This window comes from Coregonus clupeaformis, chromosome 29 (genome assembly GCF_020615455.1).
Source record: "Coregonus clupeaformis isolate EN_2021a chromosome 29, ASM2061545v1, whole genome shotgun sequence".
Classification (NCBI taxonomy): domain Eukaryota; kingdom Metazoa; phylum Chordata; class Actinopteri; order Salmoniformes; family Salmonidae; genus Coregonus; species Coregonus clupeaformis.
In genome coordinates this window covers 10343585-10367521 of record NC_059220.1, presented here as the reverse complement: position 1 = coordinate 10367521, position 23937 = coordinate 10343585, and the positions used below count along the sequence as shown (strand labels likewise).

The 23937-nt window shown below is 40.2% G+C and overlaps 2 protein-coding genes across 2 annotated transcripts; both read left to right on the top strand.

Annotated features, from left to right (window-relative positions):
• The first annotated feature begins 985 nt into the window (after positions 1–985).
• On the top strand, positions 986–2938 carry LOC121544299 (homeobox protein Nkx-2.8-like). Its single transcript, XM_041854214.2, has 2 exons — positions 986–1480; positions 1985–2938. Exons 1-2 carry the CDS (start codon positions 1330–1332, stop codon positions 2545–2547), a joined length of 714 nt encoding a protein of 237 aa, XP_041710148.1. The 5' UTR covers positions 986–1329; the 3' UTR covers positions 2548–2938.
• A 7719-nt stretch (positions 2939–10657) lies between these two features.
• Positions 10658–13749, top strand: LOC121544298 (homeobox protein Nkx-2.1). The gene is made up of 2 exons (XM_041854213.2): positions 10658–11426; positions 12296–13749. The coding sequence occupies exons 1-2, from the start codon at positions 11060–11062 to the stop codon at positions 12961–12963; spliced, it is 1035 nt and encodes a 344-aa protein (XP_041710147.1). The 5' UTR covers positions 10658–11059; the 3' UTR covers positions 12964–13749.
• Positions 13750–23937: the final 10188 nt, after the last annotated feature.

Below are 23937 nucleotides of genomic sequence, written 5' to 3'. Positions count from 1 at the left end.
CACGTATATCTGAAGTGTGGGACGAGAGCCAATATAGACCTCTCTTCAGTCTGAAGTACAGTTAAACATACTCTCCAAAACGAACGGAAAAAAGCAAGCATGCATTAAACGTTTATACCTCATCTTCCCCTTGCAGCACTCCTTACAGGTGCCCCCAGAATATGAATGCGTCTTCTGGTGATTTTTGATCATCTTTATCAGCTCCCTCATTATCTCCTATTTATATGCCTTTATAAGATATGTGTTTTGACTGGGGGTGAAGGACACCTGTTCCGCCATAGTGGTATAGCGTTCGACCTATCCAAGAATGGCGTGCCATATCTTGGAATCAGAAAATATCTTGATTCACAACTCCAAAGCACTCCTGTGATTCAAGTGTCATCTCTAAAATAATACTAATACTAAAATACTAACATATTGTCTCAATTTACTTTACACTGTCCATATGGCTAGCCTCTTAGAAATCACGTCTGTCACAAGAGAAATTGCCATAATACGATTCTGTCTTCTCATTAGAAATTGGTAATTGTCTTCTCTCCATTTTGGAGTGTTGCGCTATGTGTAGCCTATACAGAAAAACGTATTTTTCTGGGGAAATTAGAATGATAGCAGAATAAGTTAAAGTAAAATAGCCTAATATTCCATTATTTGAAGAAATTCCATTCCAAACAACATTTTCTTTAGAGGACAAAAATATACGTTTTATTTTTGTGTTATTTTGACATTATGTATTTTTATTTCAGGGACATGATATACAACATGATTGTTCAAGTCATTTCAAAATACCTGTAATGACTATAGGCTGCACAGCCATAAATAAATTAGTTAAACCAACTCAGGGACATCTTCACACTAATTGCTCACTTTGTATGCAAATATTGGACATGTTAATTTGACGGGGGGAGTGACGAAACTGGGCTCTGTTGTCACTTGCCACCCAAGATGTGATTCAGCTGCAACAATCACCATTATCTGGTCACCACTTTTAACGATACGGGACGAATCTGTAATGATGACAAGTGTTTCCTTCCGCCATTGTTGAGGCAACGGTGTTATTCTTCTGTGCGGGTTCACACCTGCCATCATTGGATAACTGCACTCGAATCATTCAGGTACTTAGCGTGCTGGAGGAGGATATATAAGTGGGTGAAGTACTGTTTATACAAACACTGCACTGCCTCGTGTCCCAACACAGACAGGGTGTTCTAGGTCGTCTGTGACTCTGACAGCGCGTGCTTAGCCATTTCTTGATACATCGCTTTTACTCCTATACCAACGGTATCCTTTGGATAGTTTTTATGCACAAGGATTCTGTTTTTTCCGGAAGCAATGGCTGGTGCTGCAAAGTTCAGTTTTTCCGTGAGGAGCATCCTGGATTTGCCTGAGCATGACGCCGAGACAGTGCAGCCCTCCCCCGGTAACTCCTGCTCCAGCTCCCCTTACTCCTCCTGGATGGACAGCGACCGGAGCCTTTGTCTCTGTAAGTCCCCCTGGTTGACACGTGAGCATAGAAACAGATAACCACTTCATATTATCCATATAAACACATAACACATACTAGCTCTGACTTTGCTGATAACTATTTTATTGAGGAAAATTGTACTTACTATGACTGTGATGTGTGATTGTCCCACCTAGCTATCTTAAGATGAATACACTAAATGTAACTCGCTGTGGATAAGAGCTTTTGCTAAATGACTAAAATGTACAAATGTAAATATGGGTCTTGCCTAAATTGACACAACTTCATATCATCCATTACTGCGATTTCCAACATGGCTGTTTTATGAACTCCAATTGGTATCCAATTAACTAGTAATTGTTGGATACATTTTATAAGGAGACTTGTAGTCTAATTCTAGTCTATTGAATCCTTCTGTTATTTAAAAATCTCTATATTCTGGAATTTCTGGTGATATTGTATATCGTGAGTTGTTTATATGGTTTATTGATCAGTGTAATAACAAAATGTTTAATTCCTCAGCTTCAGATGAGGGCAGCCTGGAGACCGCCCCAGACTCTACCAAGTCAGATGAGTCTTCTCTGGACTCTGAGGCCGAGAAGAAGAAGAAGTGCCGCGTGCTCTTCTCCAAGGCCCAGACCTTCGAGCTCGAGAGGCGTTTCCGTCAGCAGCGCTATCTGTCAGCACCAGAGCGCGAGCAGCTTGCCCATCTCCTCGGCCTGACGCCGACGCAGATTAAGATCTGGTTCCAGAACCACCGGTACAAAATGAAGAGGTCACGAGCAGAGGGAGCGTCACAAGACATAATCCAACCGCATATGTTGCGCAGAGTAGTGGTACCCATCCTAGTTCGGGATGGCAAGCCTTATCAGGCCTGTTTCATTGACACGGAGAAAGGAGGCTGTCTTGGACAGACCACATCCCCGGGTACACCCTTCAGTTTTGGGTACCAGTCTTTCCAGCATCCGTCGCCGTTCGCTCTACCGCAACAATACCAGCACCTTGCCAGCCCGGCAGCGTCCAGACACACCTTTGCTTGGAGAGACTTTCTGAACGATTCAGCTCAATTCAATTATTTTAAGTGACTATAAAATATCAACCAGAGGACTATGCGTAGAGGAACACTTATAACCACTTTAAATGTTTTCTGAATTCCCTTATTTTTCGAGGTACTTAAAAGTGTACTATTAAGTACAGTAATAATTTTTTTATTCACATATTTTATTTTTGATATTTTATTAAATGTATTGAGTGATATTCTCGAAAGATAAAATTCGATATTAGTGTATTGTAATCAGGTAGTAGGCCTATGGACATTCTACTCCTAGATTAGGTTTTGTTTCCCCAATTGGATAATGTGGTGTATGTAGGACTGATTTGTGTGTAGCCTATATTTTATCAGTATTTTCAATGTTCAGTTATTTGTATGAATTTCAAATCTACACCATGGCATTTGTCAAAAGTACTAGGACAGTAAAGGATTTCATTGATTTAAATATGACGTTTTTCACTTTTGTCTGAAAATGTTATTGAACAGAATCGTTATGTTGTTTGATAACATGTTTTGTGTTTTTATAGAATTACGAATACATAGTTTATCTTATACATTTTTGCACACAACGAAATGCATTGCAATAAAGCTATTTGGGGTATGTATTGAGAGGTACACCATCCGATAAGATAGATATAGGCCTATCAAACTCCTGACACTATTTAGGATTATAGCTTAAACATAGTTGCATCTTACCAGTGCGTGTTATTTTTTATCATTTTAGTAAAAAATAAGAGAAAGTCTTAGCTTAGAGGAACCTATAGGAATAAGAAACAAACACCAAGAAATGTGAGCTTTTATCATGTAAAAAGCTACCAAACCCTAAAGCTGAGCAAACACAATCACACTCTAAAGACTGGATGTCACTGAGCATAACAATACTTGGTAAACATTCGACTATTCAGCTCACCTCGCTCTCGTTCTAGTCATAGGACTCTCTCGTTCTCTCTTGAAACAAAACGCTAAAACAGAAAGTAGTTTTGGTCTAGGCTACAAACGTGCAAGCAACGTGAAGCATAAATTGATCACATCCATCACTCTGCAACAATAGTTTATAACGAGGTTTGCAAAACGTTTTTGCAATGTTATATGTACGTCATTAGAAAATAATAGGCAATGAAACCGAAGAAGGCCTAGGTCTAGGCCTGGACTGCATGGCGATGGGCCTATTTAAATAAGAAAATGTGTCAGTAATAATACGAACAACTTATATGGTAGGCTTTTTCAGGGTATTGCACTTTTATTTCATAATTGGTTATTTGTTGGTAGACATTCACATAAATATTAAATTATGATGGTCCCTTTAACTGGCCCTTCTCATGGGAAATTAGGAGTTCGATGCACGCTTTCATTGCTCCATAAAAATATAATTTTAGGAGGAGAAATCTAATGCTTTTAGGATTGGACCCATACACTGAAATATCAGATTTCATCTTCTGATACTTGATTCTAGAATCCATATTTGAAGCAGTCAAAGGTCCCGGAATCTGTGAGGGGGTAAAACACTTCACTTCATTCTCTCTCCGTCCTTTATTATTCCATTGATGGAAGTGAAATATGTCTGGGGGGTGACTGGAATGGAAGATGCGTTATTCTGTGGTAACATGGGTTAATTTTCACGCTTTCACGACCCCATGATGTTATTTTCTCGTAGCGCATCGTCCCTGTCACCAGGTCTATTGTCCCTGGCGCTCGGGCCACCTTGCATCACATATGGAGGGGACTGACCGAACCCCTCCGCGCGATGCATCTCCCCTTAAACACTCTTTTTGTGTGGTTGTCTCTAGCTGAATGGACCATTGTCTGTCTTCCAAAAGGGACCTAGACAAAATCCTTAGTGTTTCAATTCTCGTGATGTTTAATCAGTGCCCGCGACAAATTTATGAGGTTTAACCGCACAATGGCGTTTTAGAACACGGCGGGTTTTAAGGCTGACAAAGACTGGCATTTAGGATGAGGTTGCCATTGGTTTTTAGAGTTGGGTAGAAGAACGACTTCTTTGAATAGGATGCTTGGTTAGATATTCCCCATGCATCCCTCCATCTCTTCTTCCCCTCTTCACTAGACTTTCCATTTCTGAATGCAAGTTAGTTGAAAATATAACAACATTGAAATTGGCAAACAAATGTATCAATCATAACTAAAAATATTGAATATGTTACCCTTGATTCTGTACTTTAAATCTGAGACTTTCGTTTGAAACCCATAATCAAATTATTGGCAGAATATCCTCTTTCATTTAATATTACAATAATAGATTTGTGGATCACCAGGATATTCATAAATGTTCTATTGTTTTCTTTCACGTTTTTCAGAAGGGGATAGAAACATCCAAGATCTTCTTGGCTCTTATTTAAACTACGTGTGTAGTGTTTCTCTATGGAGAAACAAATCTGCAACCTTGTGTGCAAAAAAATTACAGGCCTAATTATCTGCACCTATGTTTGTTACACCCCAGCACCCAAGCTTCTAATCTTAGTAATGCTTCGTATTACGAAGATTCCCGGTTTTATTTGGAAACCCCAGTGTCTTTCATCAGAGATCATTTGAGGGTCATAAGGGTCATGTGACAATGGAGGGCAACTCTCACTCAACAGAGGCAATCAGAGGAGAAAGTCAGGGATGCCAAGCTAAAGTGGTAGTAACTTGAATGCAGCTAACCGATGTCTTGATGATGGGTTTATTGAGTCTGGTGTTTTAGTGTGGACATGCAGGGTCCGAATTACATGCCGCACATAGACTCTTGAAATTCTCAAAATATAACTATTAGAATTTTCATGAGATAAACATGAAATTATTTTATAAAATCTATGAGGACAAGAATGTAACACTAACATTCGATTAGGGTAGGACTGCCATTTTATGACCCTTCGTGGAGTTCAGCAGGAGCTCCAGATGTTGTCAAAGGCTCTTGGTCTGGGCCTTGGTGAGGCGTGTCTTTAGTCGCATCAAGGACCCCATCTTCAGGTGAAGGGGTGAACTGATTCGGAGAGACGTTTCCCACTGAAATGCATGCAACCATTCAAGCAACTGGTGGTGCCACAGTCACTTGTTTTGACGGTAGGCCTACAGCTGGAGGCTTGTTGATGGGTCCTTCTATCTGGGATCCTTGGGACGTCCCAACTCTGACGTTGACATTTAAAATGGTTAAGGTTAGGACATCCCAAGGATTCCGGATAGCATTAACGATGTGGGTCGGCTATACCACCGCTAGATGGCAGGATAACACATTATATAGATTTTTCCATCAGCTGGCGTTTTCCTTCAACACATGTATGTAGAGCATCATATAATTAATTTAAGATTTACGTCATTTAGCAGACGCTCTTATTTACATTTAAGTCATTTAGTAGACGCTCTTATCCAGAGCGACTTACAGTTAGTGAATGGATAGTAGCTCTAATAAACGAAAAAACATTTCCTCAAAATAAAAAAAGAATACAATTGTTTTATTCAGATTTTCCAGGGCCTTCTGCTACTTCTCCCGGCTATGACTACGGGCCTATAACCTCTCACATGGAGCTTAATATAATATGAACTCTTGCAGAATTAGGCTATGCATTTCTTGCAGTGAAATTATGCAACAAATGTTAATTTTGTCTCTGGAACAGGAGCGGAGAAATATGATTTATTTATTTCAGCAGCTCTCGAGAAAATGCGACTGCGCATGTAATGTATTTGGGATTAGGATGCCCATTAGCTGTTGCGAAAGCCGCAGCTACTCTTCCTGGGGTCCACACAGAACATGAAACATGACATAATACAGAACATTAATAGACAAGAACAGCTCAAGGACTGAACTACATGCATTTTGTTATCGTTGACACTGTTATGCAAGCAGACAGTATTTCAACCACATTAAATATGCACCCAAGACAAACTGAAGTCTTATCATAAACATGATTCGTGGTTTTCTCAGCTTTTCATTTCCTTAAAACTGGTCAAACGGATGACATTTGGACATTTTGCATAGGACCTATCTTTCCACTGGTTTGGAGTGATTGCGTTTTCTCTCCGGTCCCTAAACAAAACAGACAACTTTACTAATGTTAACTACATACTAATACTTTAATTCTATTGATGTAAGACATTATTCTGGTGAGCACTACTTTATTTAGTCTTCTGGGGCAACAAGTTATGTATCAAACTACAGTTGACAACCAAATGTCGGAAATTATAATATGTTGCCAGTAGTAAATTATAGTAAAATAATTATAGTAGACTAAATTATTATGGAATTATTATGGTGGATCGAACTCCACAGGTAGCCTACTTTTTGAAGTGATTTGTTTGACAATCAGATGAAACCATCATCACACAACACCCATGATATGTGAAACTGAGCCTGCGCAGACCGCAAAAACAACACTAAACGGGATAAGATGTTTACATGCCACAGTATCCCATCTTAGATCAGCATATCCCAGGCATCTTAAACGGGTTTCTCATAACCGGGATACAAGCTTTTTCGGGTTATTGTAAACGGGATATGATGTTTATATGCGTCAACTCAAAAACAGAATACTTTATTTAACCAGGTAAGCCAGTTGAGAACAAGTTCTCATTTACAACTGCGACCTGGCCAAGAGTATCCCGAATAATAACGGGATATCGGTGTACATGTAAACGTTGTCAATGATCGTCAAACCTGATCCGTAGGTCTATAAGCCTGTGTGCTATTTCCCTTCTTGGTATTGTTTTCAGTAGTATGACGCCCCATGAACGATCAGTTCCAAAACAACAATGTGAACAAGGAACAAAGGTTTGGTGCCCCCTCCACGCCCCACTTCAAAGTCTGCTCATTATTCCAGAGGAATTAGCGCGAGCATTTTGGACTAATTAACGTTAATTGACCATAATAGCCGTGTTCCAGAACAGAAAAGATGTCCTGATTTAGATCATTAAGAAAGCCTTTTGGAATTCAGCAATTAAGGAAGGCATATATCCCAGAGGAAACGCGTTATGATGCTAATTTCCCGTAATTGCATGTAGGCCTCCTACGTGGAGCAGCTGAAGTATCACTGTAAAGTGCGCTCACCTGTCTACGATAAATTATTTATTGAGAGCACCTACGGGATATGAGATTATTGTTTCTTGTAAAATGCGGTTCTCCTTGATAATATTGGTGAAGACGTGCGCTATGGCAATGGATGTTGTTGCCTACAGTGCCATAGAGGAGATGTTGATATTGGGATGAATTTGATGAATGCGTGGTATACGTGTAGATTAGTTATGTAACCAATTGCAGTGGAAACTGTTTTGTGTTGCTGTGGTTCACTTTAGGTAGAATCCTCTGTGGTCCTCTGTAGCTCAATTGGTAGAGCATGGCGCTTGTAACGCCAGGGTAGTGGGTTCGATCCCCAGGACCACCCATACGTAAAAATTTATGCACACATGACTGTAAGTCGCTTTGGATAAAAGCATCTGCTAAATGGCATATTATTGATATGTGCGTGCTTAATTTGGTTTTTAAGCATTGATATCAATGAGCGATTTGTGCGCAAAAGTGGTACTATGCACGATTCTCCTCAGTTTGCAGTAAGCAAACCAAGAGGGAGAATCACAATATTCACCCTTGTTTCCTTTACTGTGATATCTTATTATTTCCATTCAACAGTATGCGAAATGGCTCAATGCAATGCAACAAGAAATTACACCCTCCGTCTAAACACTTTGGTTTGTTAGAAATAGATGCGACCATGTTTTTCAAAATTGTGATAAAAACTAGACTAAACTGTGTAAAGTTGACACGATAATAGACATTCAATACTTCGGTTTATTTCCCATCATCGCCACCAGAAGACGCTGTCTTGCTGTCTTTCTTAAATCCAATGTATGTCCTGGACCACGATATCGAAAATATTTACATCACATTCACATTTACATAATTTAGGCTTGCATTCTAATCAACAAGGGACTGTTCTGCTTTCCTGCATTAATCGATGTGTTCTGTTCGACATTACATCAAGGAACGTTTTGTTGTCGTTTTATAAAGACGGAGATTTTACTCCAGAGTGCACTGCAGTAAGGACAAAGCACTGACACAAGGACTGCAATATATAACTATTACCACATCTGTCATTTCCTAAATATCTTGGAAATTACACTTTTTATCTGGTATTTATAAGGTAGGCCTAAATAGCAATATCAGATGTATTGCCTTTGCACTCCGAAATGTGCACCTACAAAGTGTATATCCATCCAACATCATATCCTATCATACCATATTTCATATTTATCCTAACCAATGAATTTCCACAACAGCATGCCGGCTTAAGCAGGGTCGACGGTAGCTCTATAGGCCATGCATGCCCTGACTGTCTACCCATTCAGGTTGAAAAGCCTATTGAAGATGAGGATCACAACGCAAACACATTTACATTTTAGTCATTTAGCAGACGCTCTTATCCAGAGCGACTTACAGTTAGTGAGCGCATACACCGTTCCAGTAATGATAATGACGTTATTATTAGTAGCCTATAGTAAAAGTAGCTAATATATTAGTAATAGTGATAACCATATTTTTACTATTAGTATTGTTATTGTTGTATACAGTAAAGTAGGATACTTGTTCATATAATTTCATAATAATTGTTACAATAGCCATAACAATTATAATAGTTATTATTATTCATAGTGGGTGAGTTAGGTGAGTTGTGTATATTGTGGTGTCAAGTGATAAAAGTGTATCTACTCCCTGTAGCTATATACGTTTAGTTTTTCTACTTTCGTTTTTTATCATTTTGTTTTTCCTTACTTAAATAATAAATATGAAAAAAGCATGTATTTGGTCATCTTACTGACATAATAATACAGCAACCAAAAGCAGGAGAGACATTACTGAAGTCACAACAAAAACTAAAACAAACAGTCAGTACATACAAACTGGGTCTGTTGTTATTATTATCATTATTATTATTATTGGAATTAGAATTAGAATTATTGTTCTTATATTTCACCTACATAAATGTTCAATGTCCTCAACAATGCAAAATTAGCTACAATTAGCCTATTTCTTTCAATTAATTTTGATATAACATTTTTGTCATACTCCTTGAATAAAGAGAGCAAAATACTGAACAAAATACTGATTATAGCGCCTGTAACTGGAACTACAGCAAATAGCAAATATTCCTTCCTTTGACATGAAAATCGTTTACCAATATTCAAATTACGAGCACATAGATTTAGGACATGCCCGGATTGCGGCCTCGCCCTGTGGTATTATAACATTTCATTGGAAAGGTGAAGGGAAAACAAAGCGCATTTGACTTTTACGCAGCCAAGAGAAACCTGATTGAGTTAGATAATGATGGTTCCTTGAGCATCAGGGCGAGAGGCGGCTCACTGAGGAGGGCTACCTGGCGTGGTGTGGTTCTCCCTCTCTGCCTGCTTACTGCTGCAGAAGGAGAGTAGGCCTAGATGTAGGCTACTTAAGTTGAGCGCCGTTAACTTTACCTTAGAGTCTCTCCTGAAACGCATTTTATTTTGACTGGCTGCATGGGGTTCTGATCTGAGACGACGAGTGGAGCATCTGAATTTGGATTTGGGGAGACACGCTGCTCTCACAGCTCTCTCTCTCTCCTCGAGCCCAAACAATGATATAAAATAGGAAAGGGGTTAATCATTCACGCGCTGCCACTTAACACGCGGATGTGTATTTATTTACTTATCCGTCAATTTCCTTCCCAAGTGCACTTTTACATGTCTGAGTACGATGCGAGCATAATGCAAAAACAAGTCTGCAATCAACCAGAAGCCTCTTACGCCCATTAAAAGTCACTAGTTGAAGCTTTTCTCAGAGAACAGAGGAAGTGTCCTAAATGACATCCCTATATAGCGCATTACTTTTGACCAGCAATTGTGAAACATTATCAAAAGTAGTGCACTAAATAGGGAATAGGCTGTCATTTGGTAAGCATGCAGAGTGGGTTCTCCAGCTCTGAGACTCTCAAGTCCGTCTAGGCCCCTTTTCATCAAGAGGTCCTAGTAAACACCACTACAGTTAATAAAATGCGGTGCCTGTGCCCACTGCTACCATTACTGTCAACGACAACACACAAACGACAGTATATATAACCCACCGACCTACTGCTACTACAGTAGCCTGCTATCAATAGCCTATAATACACATGTATATACATGCACGTTGGTTATGGATTTGTGGGAGTGGAGCAACAGCAGAGCTCATGCTGTAGCTTGCCCAACACGTAAGTCAAATTATGACTTGGGTGCAATGAGAGGAGGATAGAGCTGCGTTGTATTGTTGCCCTAGTTGGTGATGCCCCGCCTCTGGCTTAAACCTGGCACCCTGCTAAAACAAACGAAAGCCAGCAGCACCAAGCTCAGCCCAGCTCAACTCAGCTCCCACTCAATGCAATTAAGGCGGACTTCAGGCGACTCTCCTACCTACGTGTTCATCTAGCAAAGATCGACGTTGAGACAACAGGAACCAGAGAGAGAGAGGGGCTTTGGTCCAAAAAAAAAAACAGAAGGAGAGATTGCCTAGCCTTCTAATTTCTCCCCTCTCCAACAGCCCAAGAACAATGTCGATGAGCCCTAGGCATACGACTCCTTTTTCTGTTTCCGATATATTGAGTCCTCTTGAGGAGAGCTACAAGAAAGTAAGTATGGAGAATAACAACTTGGGGTTACCTCTCGCGTCGTACCGGCAGCCGCAGGTGTCTCAGGCGGCCATGCAGCAGCACCACATGGGCCATAACGGGACGGTGTCCGCCGCCTACCACATGACGGCGACGGGGGTGTCCCAGCTGTCACACACCGCGATGGGGGGCTACTGTAACGGCAACCTGGGGAACATGAGCGACCTGACGCCCTACCAGGACGGTATGAGAGGCAGCGCCACGGCCACCGGCTGGTACGGAGCCAACACAGACCCGCGATTCTCCACGAGTAAGTAGGCTATACCTTTGAGTTTTACTCTGCATGAAGCCGGGCAGGTGAGCGTATAGCTTTTGGTAGCGCATTATCATATAAGCTAGTCTACACTAGAGCCATATGCTTTGGTCTGCACTGAAGTGAGTCAGGGAAATTATTTAAACTTTTTAGTGTTGTTTTCAGTTATTTTTTGCAAGAATACTGATGTTGTTTCAACAAGAGGGGGTGATTTGATTTGTCAATTTAAAATAAATGTTACACCCGGTAACAGATACATATAGGCCTTTATCTCGGTTTACCTTGGAGTGTTTGGTTTATTGAGTTTATTCACCCAACGTGCTGTGCCTTTTTGCCAGTCTACCAACACTACCATGTTGACCAATGGATAGGGGACTGGTTTCAAAGAACGCTAATTAATTGTAAACTTTTTCAGTTTATGATATATTCATAAAAATGTATTTTAATGTCACGAGGGTGTGCGAAAATATAACAAAGACAGCTGTTGCTGGTTTGTCCTCTATTATGAGTTGGTTCCATGCACGTGTCACGTGGGGGGGGTGAATGAGTTATTAGCCTATTATTCTTTAGATTGAAGGTCAATTCATGGCAATCGATCATGCTACATCAAATATTTTGTCAACTATATAATTCAGTTCAAATACAAATTATGGTTAAGTAATTGTTCCATTAGGAGACAGAACTATGATTAACATGATCATGTTAGCTTTTATGTTTAAAATGAATGCTATATGCCTATACGTTTTAAATTAAATTAATTCACATTGTGTATTTTTATGTTATGGCTAAAATGATTGAAGCATTATAATTGTTTTATTATTATCATTATTATCATAATCATCTCAATTGCCTATTTCTGCTTTCAGTCTCGCGCTTCATGGGCTCTTCTTCGGGCATGAACATGGGCAGTATGGGCAGCCTTGGCTCGCTAGTGGACGTGGGCAAAGGCATGGGCCCGCTCTCGAGCACCCCGAGAAGGAAGAGGCGCGTGCTGTTCTCTCAGGCTCAGGTCTACGAGCTCGAGCGGCGATTCAAACAACAGAAGTACCTCTCCGCGCCTGAGAGAGAACATCTGGCGAGCATGATCCACCTCACCCCGACCCAGGTCAAAATCTGGTTTCAGAATCACCGGTATAAAATGAAGAGGCAAGCGAAGGACAAAGTGTCGCAGCAGCAGATGCAACAGGAGAGTAGTTCCTGTCATCAGCATTCCCCTCGGCGGGTTGCCGTGCCTGTATTAGTGAAAGATGGCAAGCCATGCCAAGGCAGTGCCCACACTCCCACCACTACTGTCCAGGCCCCCCACCAACAAGGTGCCAATGTTATGATCATGTCCAGTAACGGTTCAGGCCTAGGTCAGCACCAGAGCCAACAGGTGGGTAGTGCAGGTCACTCTCCAGACCTAGCACATCACTCCGCCAGCCCGCCGTCTCTCCAGACCCAGGTAGCGGGCCTCTCTCACCTGAACTCCTCCAGCGCCGAGTACGGGACGGCCCTGCAGTGCTCTGCTCTGTTATATGGCAGGACATGGTGATCTGTTATGCCGCAGGACATGGTGATCTGATATATGGCAGGACATGGTGACAGCCAGACAAACTATGATCACAAACACACATACAACACTTTTGCAGCAAAGTCACTCAACAGACAAACAAACAAACAAACTGTACTTTGTGTACATTTTGAACAACACCATTTGGTGCATTTTAGTTCATGCTCTTCTTCTAAAATGTAATTGGATATGCGGACAGCAAGAGGGAAGAAAGAAACTCGACAGACGAAGTTATGAGGATGTGCGAGTTCAATCTTCGCTTTGAAGGTGGATTTGTTATTTATGTAAATTATACTGAAGCTATACAAGGCTAGTCCTACATCAATAGGTCATAGACCTACTCCTGTGTGTAGGTCATTGGGATAAAGATCTCAATAGAAAAACTGTGGGAGCGTTTCCATTTTTTTCACAGAAGGCTCTGGTTTCTAATAGAATTTAAAGTAAAACGTAGCTTGTATATTTCTGTAAAAGGTTTGAATTGAATATATAGTTTTTAGCAATCTGTTGTAGGCTACAAAGTTTTTATCGCTATTGACGGTTTGTGGTTGGTTCTTTGAGTTCCATCGGTATTTGTACGTTTTATTTACTTGTAACTTATATAGATAGATATTACTTAAATACAGCCAAACAATCCTATTAATAAATTATGGAAATAAAATTCATTCAGATCCATTTATTGAAATTGATTTGTATACTGTTTCAGAGAATACATAGGCCTACGAGAAACCTTGTGAAATTATTTTCAGAAAACGAATAGGCCTATAGGCCTTTAACTGTAGTACATTAATATTATTATTATGATTATTATATTTATTATAGTAGTAGTAGTAGTAGTAATAATAATAATAAAGATGATGATGATAATTAATTTAATAATGCATGATATTGTCTATAGGCCACATTTGTTGGTCAACTCAGTAGGCCTCAATTTAGACCAAAATTATTTTTGCTGTCTTACTATGTTAACTGCACACAACAATGGATTTTAAGCAATGCATGACTAATGAAAGACTGTTCTTTGACCAGGTGTGATCGAAATCGTTGTTACTAAGTGTTGTATCAATGGATAATGGTGTACACACTATATCACTTGGATCAAGCTGAGTAAACTCAGGCCAGGCCTTTGTGTGCCATCGGCGTCCCTTAGGTTCTAGCGTTCTTGCATTCTCGGCCGCGCGCCTGTTACTGTTTCTGGTTTGGGTGAGTCAGTTAGGTGAGGTCTCGAGGCGTTCTTTTTAACAGTGGAGATCAAACACGCACTGACTCAAAGAACGTTTTATCGACCAAATCCCTGGCCAAACAACGGTATTCTTCTCAAATAACTTCGCACGACAAATTCTCTTCTCTTCTTATCAGAGGTAAGCCTACGTTTATCAATAATCAATCAACTGCGATTGAAAGGAAAATAGCGTAGGCTACCCACCACCATCCACTGTTTACGTATTGATAAGGTATTGATAAGTTGCTTTTAACTATATCTTTGCACAAAAACTTTGGATAGGCCCTACCAATTTTACTCCATTGTTCTGAATCCATAGTTTATAGGCTACGTCTTGGTCACTATTTCTTTACAGCCTACTTAAGTCCAAATATCATTTTTTTGCAAACTTGAACATAGGCATGTTGTAGAAGAGTAACACGATTCTAAATGCAATGACATAGCCTGCAGTCTTTCATTTTAGAAGTTGAATATAATTTGCTTATATCAAGTGGGATGGAGTCTTCAATCTAGGCCTATCAAATAAGATATTATTTTGACTGAGGATGGCCCATGGCTCGTCAAGGTATCATTTGCATGCAGTGGGGCAGAGATTTTGTGGTTCTTAATTGATTCGAGAAGGTTTTAACATATAAATGGTACATTTCACATGAATTGTGTGAGACGGACCCATATGTCCATAGTGTGGGAGGAGCTGTGTGTTCTTGTAAATTAGCTGTAATGTAAAAGACTTGCAACTATTTTGATAGTATGATATTATACACTGAGTATACAAAACATTAAGAACACCTGCTTTTTCCATGACATAGACTGACCAGGTGAATACAGGTGAAAGCTATGATCCCGTATTGATGTCACTTGTTAAATCCACTTCAATCCGTGTAGATGAAGGAGAGGAGACAGGTTAAATAAGGATTTTTAAGCCTTGAGACAATTGAGACATGGATTGTGTATGTGTGCCATTCAGAGCGTGAATGGGCAAGACAAAACGGGGTATGGTAGTAGGTGCCAGGCGCACCGGTTTGTGTCAAGAACTGCAACGCTGCTAGGTTTTTCACGCTCAACAGTTTCCCGTGTGTATCAAGAATGGTCCACCACCAAAAGGACATCCAGCCATCTTGACACAACTGTGGGAAGCATTGGAACGCTTTCGACACCTTGTCCATGCCCTGACGAATTGAGGCTGTTCTGAGGGCAAAAGGGAGGTGCAACTCAATATTAGGAAGGTGTTTTTAATGTTTGGTATACTAATTATTATTATTATTATTATTATTATTATTATTATTATTATTATTATATTACTGTGATATTATGGGAATTGCAAATATTGTGTAGTCTTTATAATTAGGCTTTACATAAATAGCCATATGTGCTCCTTCCTAAGTCTGCAAAATATAAACTATTGAACAAAGATCAAAAGGGCTATCTCAAAAAATTTTAGTCTTAACTGCACTGGGCCCCTAAATACTGTAATTATTTCAGTACGAATGCTAAACTATATTCGTGCTCTTTATTTTATGCGTTAGGCCCACTTATGACATTATATTTACGTTATGATCTTTCGCATATTTATGCTATAAACAGATGTGACAGAAATCATGAGGAGCCTGTTCTTAGTATTTTCAGCGTCCAAGAAAGTAAAATACAATTAACAGAAGGCTGCCGCAATCATTTTCGTTGGGTAAGCAGCAAATTGTACACACATTTGAAGAGCTATATCAAACTCTTCTCAAACTCTTCTATCATGTGGAGAGAAGTAGTAAACTCGGTTATTATGTTTTAATGAGCTTTCAAGCAAGCAAACATCATCAGCATTTCAGACTCATGCCAACCAATGGTACATTTTAGTTCAAGCCTACATGTTCATTTACTGTGCATTTGACCTAAAGGAAATATGAAACCTAATTTTTTCAGATTGTGTATCGTTATCTCAAATTATTTTGTGCAGCTTGTTCATGAAAAAAAGAATTGACTTTCAATATAGCTTATTGATTTGGATAAGACTTTAAGGGCCCAGGTGGTTCTGTGCAATGCCTGTTCTGGCTACATTGCAGCGTGGGGTTAGTATGGCAAGTCATTGTTGGAAGCACGCCCTTGATCGCCATCTTTTTTTGTTTTTTTTTAGCGCGAGCTTTCGTCGAGGGGAGGTGAATAGTAGCGTCCCATTACAACGGCTGCACCATTATGGCACAGGTGCAGTTATGTTGCCCTGGCTGTAACCACAGGTCGCTGGTATCTATATATTGGCTCAGTTACAGACGTCATTGCATGGTATTTAAATCTTAACCTATCAACACCGTTCACTTTATCTCCCTAAATATAGTTTTGAATAAGCATTATTTTTTGAGGTTTTAGACTAAGACTGAAATACCAATCGAAATTCAGAAATGGGCAACGCAATTAACAGTGCACAGACGTCCAGTTTACTGTGGAGACTTTGCTCCATATAGCACAGCAGTGTGCGTGGATTTGAAAGAGGCACTGATTGTAATGGCTCTCTACTTTTCATTTATAAGAGTCATTAAATCAATCAATAGAGCTTTTCGTCGATTATTCTCTATATAAATGATATTGTCCAGTCTCTGCAGGTCCTATTTGCTCTACATGTGATGTTTGATATTATATCTTGCAACCTCTAGCCCCCAGAATTGTCCTTCCCCAATAGGCTCCCTATCTACAAGCTGTAGATGAGAGCATCTTTGTGCAGTGGCTGGCTGTGGCTGCCTCCCAGGAAAGTATAAAGCACACAAGACGCATTTTCAACCCACCTGCCGTTTTAGCCTAAACGTGCTTAATGGGTAAAAGCAGAACTTGGGGTTTTCTGCAAACGAATGAAGTTTGCTTTTTTTTACAATCCATCCATTTACCAATATTTTCATTATTTAGGTTAATTAACATTGTAGGCTATCAATACTTGATTGGTTATAATTGTATTGAGTTAATACATGCCAATGTATTGTCCATTTCAATACATTATTTGATAGAGCTACTATTCAGTGATCACACTGGAGCACTCTTACAAAGGATTTGACACAATTATCGCCTATCCCATAATGGAATTTAAGTTGGCTGACCTTTTGCACTGTTCATTTAGAGGGAAGTCTGAATATTTCACAAATACTTACACTGATTTATGATTATAGCCCTAAAAAAGGTAAATCCCCACATTTCCATAACTTCTTCAACTTTCAAAGAGATGAAATCCTCTGTCCCTCTTTTTATTGTGATCTGGTACTATAGTTCTAAAGTCCTACCATTTACCTAAAACTTTAACTTAGTGACAATTCGGGACATTTTCAAACGACATCTTTGCAGCAGCAGCAGATAGAACAGAACAGCGTTGTATTAGGTATTTGTTGGTGTGCTTTTGTTTTGTTCAGGAAGAGCCCCAAGAGGCTCAGGCTACATTACCATGTCTGTGGCACGGTGTGTGGTCTTTGTGTTGGGCTTGTAGCTGTTTAGAATGACTTGTTGGAAGCGTGTGTGCTCTCATCGCTCTCTTTAAGGCTTGTCTTTAGACGGTCACATTATACAACTCCGGCAAGTCCTCCTGGCTTTATCATCCCAAGATCTCCATCAACCCAAAAGCAATTAGTTCCTAATCTCAAGGCAATCATACACTATATATACAAAAGTATGTGGACACCCCTTCAAATTAGTTGATTCTGCTATTTTAGCCACATCCGTTGCTGACAGGTGTATAAAATCGAGCACACCGCCATGCAATCTCCATAGAAAACATTGGCAGTAGAATGGCCTTACTGAAGAGCTCAGTGACTTTCAACGTGGCACCGTCATAGGATGCCACCTTTCCAAAAAGTCAGTGAGTAAAATTTCTGCCTTGCTAGAGCTGCCCCGGTCAACTGTAAGTGCTGTTATTGTGAAGTGGAAACGTCTAGGAGCAACAATGGCTCAGTCGCGAAGTGGTAGGCCACACAAACGCAGAACGGGACAGCCGAGTGCATAAAAATCTTCTGTCCTCGGTTGCAACACTCACTACCGAGTTCCAAACTGTCTCTGGAAGCAACGTCAGCACAACAACTGTTCATCGGGAGCTTCATGAAATGGGTTTCCATGGCCGAGCAGCTGCACACAAGCCTAAGATCACCATGCGCAATGCCACGCGTCGGCTGGAGTGGTGTAAAGCTCGCCACCATTGGACTCTGGAGCAGTTGAAACACGTTCTCTGGAGTGATGAATCACGCTTCACCATCTGGCAGTCCGACAGACAAATCTGGGTTAGGAGGATGCCAGGAGAACGCTACCTGCCCCAATGCATAGTGCCAACTGTAAAGTTTGGTGGAGGAGGAATAATGATCTGGGGCTGTTTTTCATGGTTCGGGCTAGGCCCATTAGTTCCAGTGAAGGGAAACCTTAACTCTACAGCATACAATGGCATTCTAGATTATTCTGTGCTTCCAACTTTGTGGTAAAAGTTTGGGGAAGGCCCTTTCCTGTTTCAGCATGACAATGCCCCTGTGCACAAAGCGAGGTCCATACAGAAATGGTTTGTCGAGTTCGGTGTGGAAGAACTTGACTGGCCTGCACAGAGCCCTTACCTCAACCCCATCAAACACCTTTGGGATGAATTGGAACGCCGACTGTGAGGCAGGCCTAATCGCCCAACATCCGTGCCGGACTTCACTAATGCTCTTGTGGCTGAATGGAAGCAAGTCCCCGCAGCAATGTTCGAACATCTAGTGGAAAGCCTTCCCAGAAGAGTGGAGGCTGTTATAGCAGCAAAGGGGGGACAAACTCCATATTAATGCCCATGATTTTGGAATGAGATGTTCGATGAGCAGGTGTCCACATACTGTTGGTCATGTAGTGTTTTTGAGTTAGGGGTTTGTTTCCCTTATTTACTCTCATTTAAAATGCAACACTATATTTAGGACAGCCTATAAGACCTGTGTGGTAACCTCATTATTATTTTTATTAAGATCACATCAGTTGAGGATATTTGAGTTGAGGAACAAAAAGGGAGAATGTTAGAATGGTTAACTTCAGACTAAGATGTAGGCCTATGATGAATGAATCCAATGCTAATCAAGGGGAGTTAAATTCTGAGTGGAAAACCATAATTGTCCCCTAACGCATCAATGTTTTGCTCCTCAATCGATAGTTAAGTCAGTGTTAGAACTTTTGACCATGCATTTACAATCAGGGAAAATAGAACAGAAAGAGATTTGGTAATCAAAGCTTTAACAAAGTGGCATGCAAAACAAACCAACATAATTTTCACATGTTCTGGAAAGTGCCATACTATTTGGCCTGAAGCTCGATATTTTTACACATTTGACTTCAGATATCTTTCAAAAGCTCTAATTCCAATCTGGCTCATAAATTAATCAGGAGGACATAAATAACAAGTGGGTTGATGTGGGCGATGATGAGTGCAGCTATCCCTACCGGCCGCCCAACTTCCTGAACGATGTCTGCCTTGATTGTTTAGAGATAGATTGAAGATTTGATAAGATCATTTGTGAGATCAATGACGAGTCTTGCTAGCCACCTAACAATGTTTGTTTTGAAGACAATTTAAACAAAAATGATAAGCTTATTTGTTTTTTCGAAAAACAAGACGTTTTGTTAAAGCCTTTTACTCCTGTACCCTCCATGAACTCTTCATTAGCCCAGTGTACACATCATTTAACATTTTAGCCTACATCATATTCAACACCACTGAGGATTCTTATCAAGATCTGAAATTCTTTTTTTCTTATAGCCGACAGGCCTACAGCTTTGATGTCAGGAGCAGGATAGGGCGTGGAATACTGTATGTACGCCTCGGTTTGGCGCTGTCCAAGGTGCTGAAATCAAGGGGCGCAACTTTCACTGGGGACGGGGGACATTCTGAAATTGCATTTTTGTCATCCCCCCAGTTTTATAATTGGAATGTGATACAAAACTAGGCGAGGTGTGCTTTAGGACCATGCGGATGCCTCTGAGCGTGTCGGGTAGGCTGTTTGGAGTGTTTATCCGACTGGATAGAAAATAAATAATGATGCCCCCCCACACTTCTAAAACTGGATAGAAAATAAATAATGATACCCCCCCACACACACACACACACTTCTAAAACCAAAGTTGCGCCCCTGCTGAACTCCACAAGGCGAGGAGCACTCACCAAACAGCCCGGCATCTGGATGCAAAATGACTTAAAGGCTCAACATGGTCAACCCGCGTCTGCATTGGCCTTGCAGCATTTACGGTAATATGGCCTCTACAGAAGTCAGGGCATTCATACTTCTTGCGCTTCTGCCGAGCAGCACAGAGCTGTTGTGAAGGAAGTTGTCAAGAATGTGAGTTTGTGTTTATACAGGACCTCCCGCCCTCACCTACTGTCAACCAATCATGTCAATGCAGAGCTATACTGAGCACTCTGCATTGTTACAAAATTTGAGAGGCGCAATTTGGCCTCTGCATCCCTCTGGAGGTTCCACAATTGCGTCATCCGACCACATTTTCGGATCAAGCATAAATTGGCTCAGCCTATATACACTGTAAAAAATGTTTTTGGTGGCTAGTAGATTTTGTCCCCCCAAAAATTATATATGTATATATATATATATATATATATATATATATATATATATATATATATATATATATATACTCATTAAAGTCTTTATATATCTGTGCAGGGATGATTTACGTTAATTTAATTAAAAACATGAAGACTAAATCCTACCCAGACGTGAAAGATAATGTAGATAATAGGCCTATTAATCTGCCTCTGAGGTATTGTGCTGACAGACTGATGATTGATGAATGCAATGATGTTGAAGACGGTTTTGTAGCTCTGCTCTGCTGTGCTTGTAGGCTATTCTGATTTCTAGACAGTTTGACACAATGCATTTAATGTAATTCTGAATAAGGAAGGACTTGTAAAAACGACTTAATTTATGCCTTCTCGCTAAGAGTTATTCTTAATTAACATCACACCAAGCTAACATTCCTTGCTTACTGTGCATGACAAATAAGACAATTACACTGTAACTGCAATCACCTCCTCTCTGGTAAATCTTATTGTCAAACTGGTAGCAAGAAATCTTTAATTAAACTGCATTTATCTGGTTTTTGAAGCCAATGTGTGAACAGCGCATCGGAGGGACATTTGAGAAATGAAATAAAACTTGTTGGTGTCCCAAATGGTACCATATTTCCTATATAGTGCACTACTTTTCACCAGGGCCCATAGAGCTCTTGTCAAAAGTAGTGCACTATGTAGGGAATATGGTGCCACTTGGGACGGATCCTTGTCATGCAAAGCTTAATACAAGATGCTGTACTTGACCTTTTCAGCATAATTGTTGCAGCAATGAAATGCATCGCAGAGCACATTCATAGCCCGGCTGAATAGAGTTTTCCCACCCTCTGACAGGAACAAAAACACGCATTTTTATACCTTCGTTTTTCATTTTGGTTTTGTTTCTTCTGTGAACATTATTATTTTAATGGCTATAGTCTAGTCTACTCTAGCTGCAATCAGTCAGCATCCTGAATGGGCGAGGAGCGGAGGGAGAGGAGACATGAAATGTCATGTCTCCGTTTTTTGTTGTATGGGTTAGAAAATGCATTATCCGCCACTGACAATTCAGGGTTTTATTTTCAAATGGCCATTAAAATGTAGAGGGAAATGGCCCTGATTTCATGGGTCATTGTAGGAAAGGAGCACTCGATTTCCTACATGGACATACTCTTCTAAATAAATCAGGAATACAGTAGCCTTTATATAAGCAGACATTAGGAGATACTATCTTTAATATAATTGTATTATAATAATCATATTTTCATTTGCTTTGATGACCCTTTAAGACGTTGTATTCCGTTGATACTGAACATCAAGAGTGTTCTTGCTTGCAAAATAGGACTTATTTTTCGTTCGTTGTGAATGCAAAGCTACATCATCTGCTTTACAAAAAGGCACTAGCTACTGCTGCTCTTCACGAGGTCCAGGTCAGGCAGGCATGGCTGTCAATGAGGCTGTGGACATGCGAAGAATCTCAATCACAGGCTTTCATTGATACATACGTTAATTAGCCACATTTCTCTGTGGACCGGCAGTCCGGCTGAGCTAACCTAAAGTCTGCTTTGAGACAGCTGAGAAGCAGCATGCCATGTGGGACTGGGCCCCTCTCCCATCTCACATCCTCCTTCTGAAGAGGCTCGCATGATGGGGTCTGCTGAGTTTGGAATGACATTAAAGTTGTACAGAGTGGGGTGGGGTGCTGGGGGTATGCTTGTCATTTTTATTTAAAATATATAATTTTGGAGTATCCTTTTGGCACAGCTTTGAATTTGATGACGTAGTCTAAGTACAAATTGGCTGCTAGGTATGGGAATGTTTTTATTAATAAGAGGTGCTTCAGCCAGCTCCAACTGGCAAGAAGCCTGTTGCCATGCATGGCCCTGTACAGCCTGGTTTCAGAGCAAAGCATATGATATGTTACTATAATCCGTGCCACTTCAATTGCACCTACTTAGTACTTTTTAGCTGCTACTTAGCATGTTAGCTAACCCTTCTCCTAACCATAAACTTAACCCTTTAACCTAACTCTAACCCTAACCTCAGCCCAGTACCCTGCCCTAAACTTTAGTTACTGTTACTAGCCGGCTACCCCGGAATCAAACCCTGCACGTTAGAGACTGCTGCCCTATGTACAGTACATTGAGTCATTGAACACTTGTCACTTTAATAATGTTTACATGCTGGTTTACCCACTTCATATCTATATACTGTATTCTAGTCAAGGCTCATCCTATATAACTACTGCTGTGCACACCTTTTATATTCATATAATGTCCATAATGTCGATACACAACATCATATACATATATATTTATATTCCGGACTCTGACATTGCTTGTCCTGATATTTCTTAATTCCTTTCTTTATATTTTTTGGATTTGTGTTTATTGTTTTGTATTGTTAAGTATTACTGCACTGTTGGAGCTACAAACACAAGCATTTCGCTGCACCTGCAGTAACATCTGCAAAATATGTGTACACGACCAATAAAATGTGATTAAATGTTTACCTTTACCCTAACCCTAACCCTTAGCCTACCTAACGTTAGCGACCTAGCTAACGTTAGCATTAGCCACCTAGCTAACGTTAGCAACAACATTGGAATTCTTAACATATCATATGTATAGCAAATTCTTAACATTTTGTACAAATTGGAATTCGTAACATATCATATGAATTGGAATTCCTAACATAGGCTACTATACATCCTACAATTCGTATTGTATTATACGACCGCTATTACATTGGTAGGCCAATGTAATGTAACCTACTGTAACTTAACATATCAAACTAAATGGAGTGGAACGGCTTTTAGTAACATATAATACGTTTTGCTCTGAGACCAGGTTGCCTTGTAGGCTACTGAACCAGTGGGTGTCCTTTCCTAGCCACCTAGCCATTACTAACTGTGTTAACACGAGGTATTTGGCATGTAATAGTCTCTTTCTCCTGTCTCACTGACAAACTTTGTTTTCTTCCTCGTGCACCTTTTAATGTAGACTGATTGCCTGCGCGCGTGGCGCAGAAAAAAGAACCCCGCTATCCACCACTAAAATAGCTGCGGCTATATTTCAAACGGCAAAAGGTTTAACATAATGGAATTTAATTGGAGGACATTGCAAGCCACCTACTGAGCTTCAGTTTGCTTTCACAACAGGTTTACTGAACTGGATAAATGTATTTAGAGGAGTTGCAATGGATGCTC

Bases quoted from the DNA above. Each gene is read 5' to 3' on its own strand.
- LOC121544299 (XM_041854214.2), top strand. From the start codon at position 1,330: ATGGCTGGTGCTGCAAAGTTCAGTTTTTCCGTGAGGAGCATCCTGGAT. The intron at 1,481-1,984 runs GTAAGTCCCCCT...TTAATTCCTCAG, and splicing joins CGACCGGAGCCTTTGTCTCT to CTTCAGATGAGGGCAGCCTG.
- LOC121544298 (XM_041854213.2), top strand. From the start codon at position 11,060: ATGTCGATGAGCCCTAGGCATACGACTCCTTTTTCTGTTTCCGATATA. The intron at 11,427-12,295 runs GTAAGTAGGCTA...TTCTGCTTTCAG, and splicing joins AGACCCGCGATTCTCCACGA to TCTCGCGCTTCATGGGCTCT.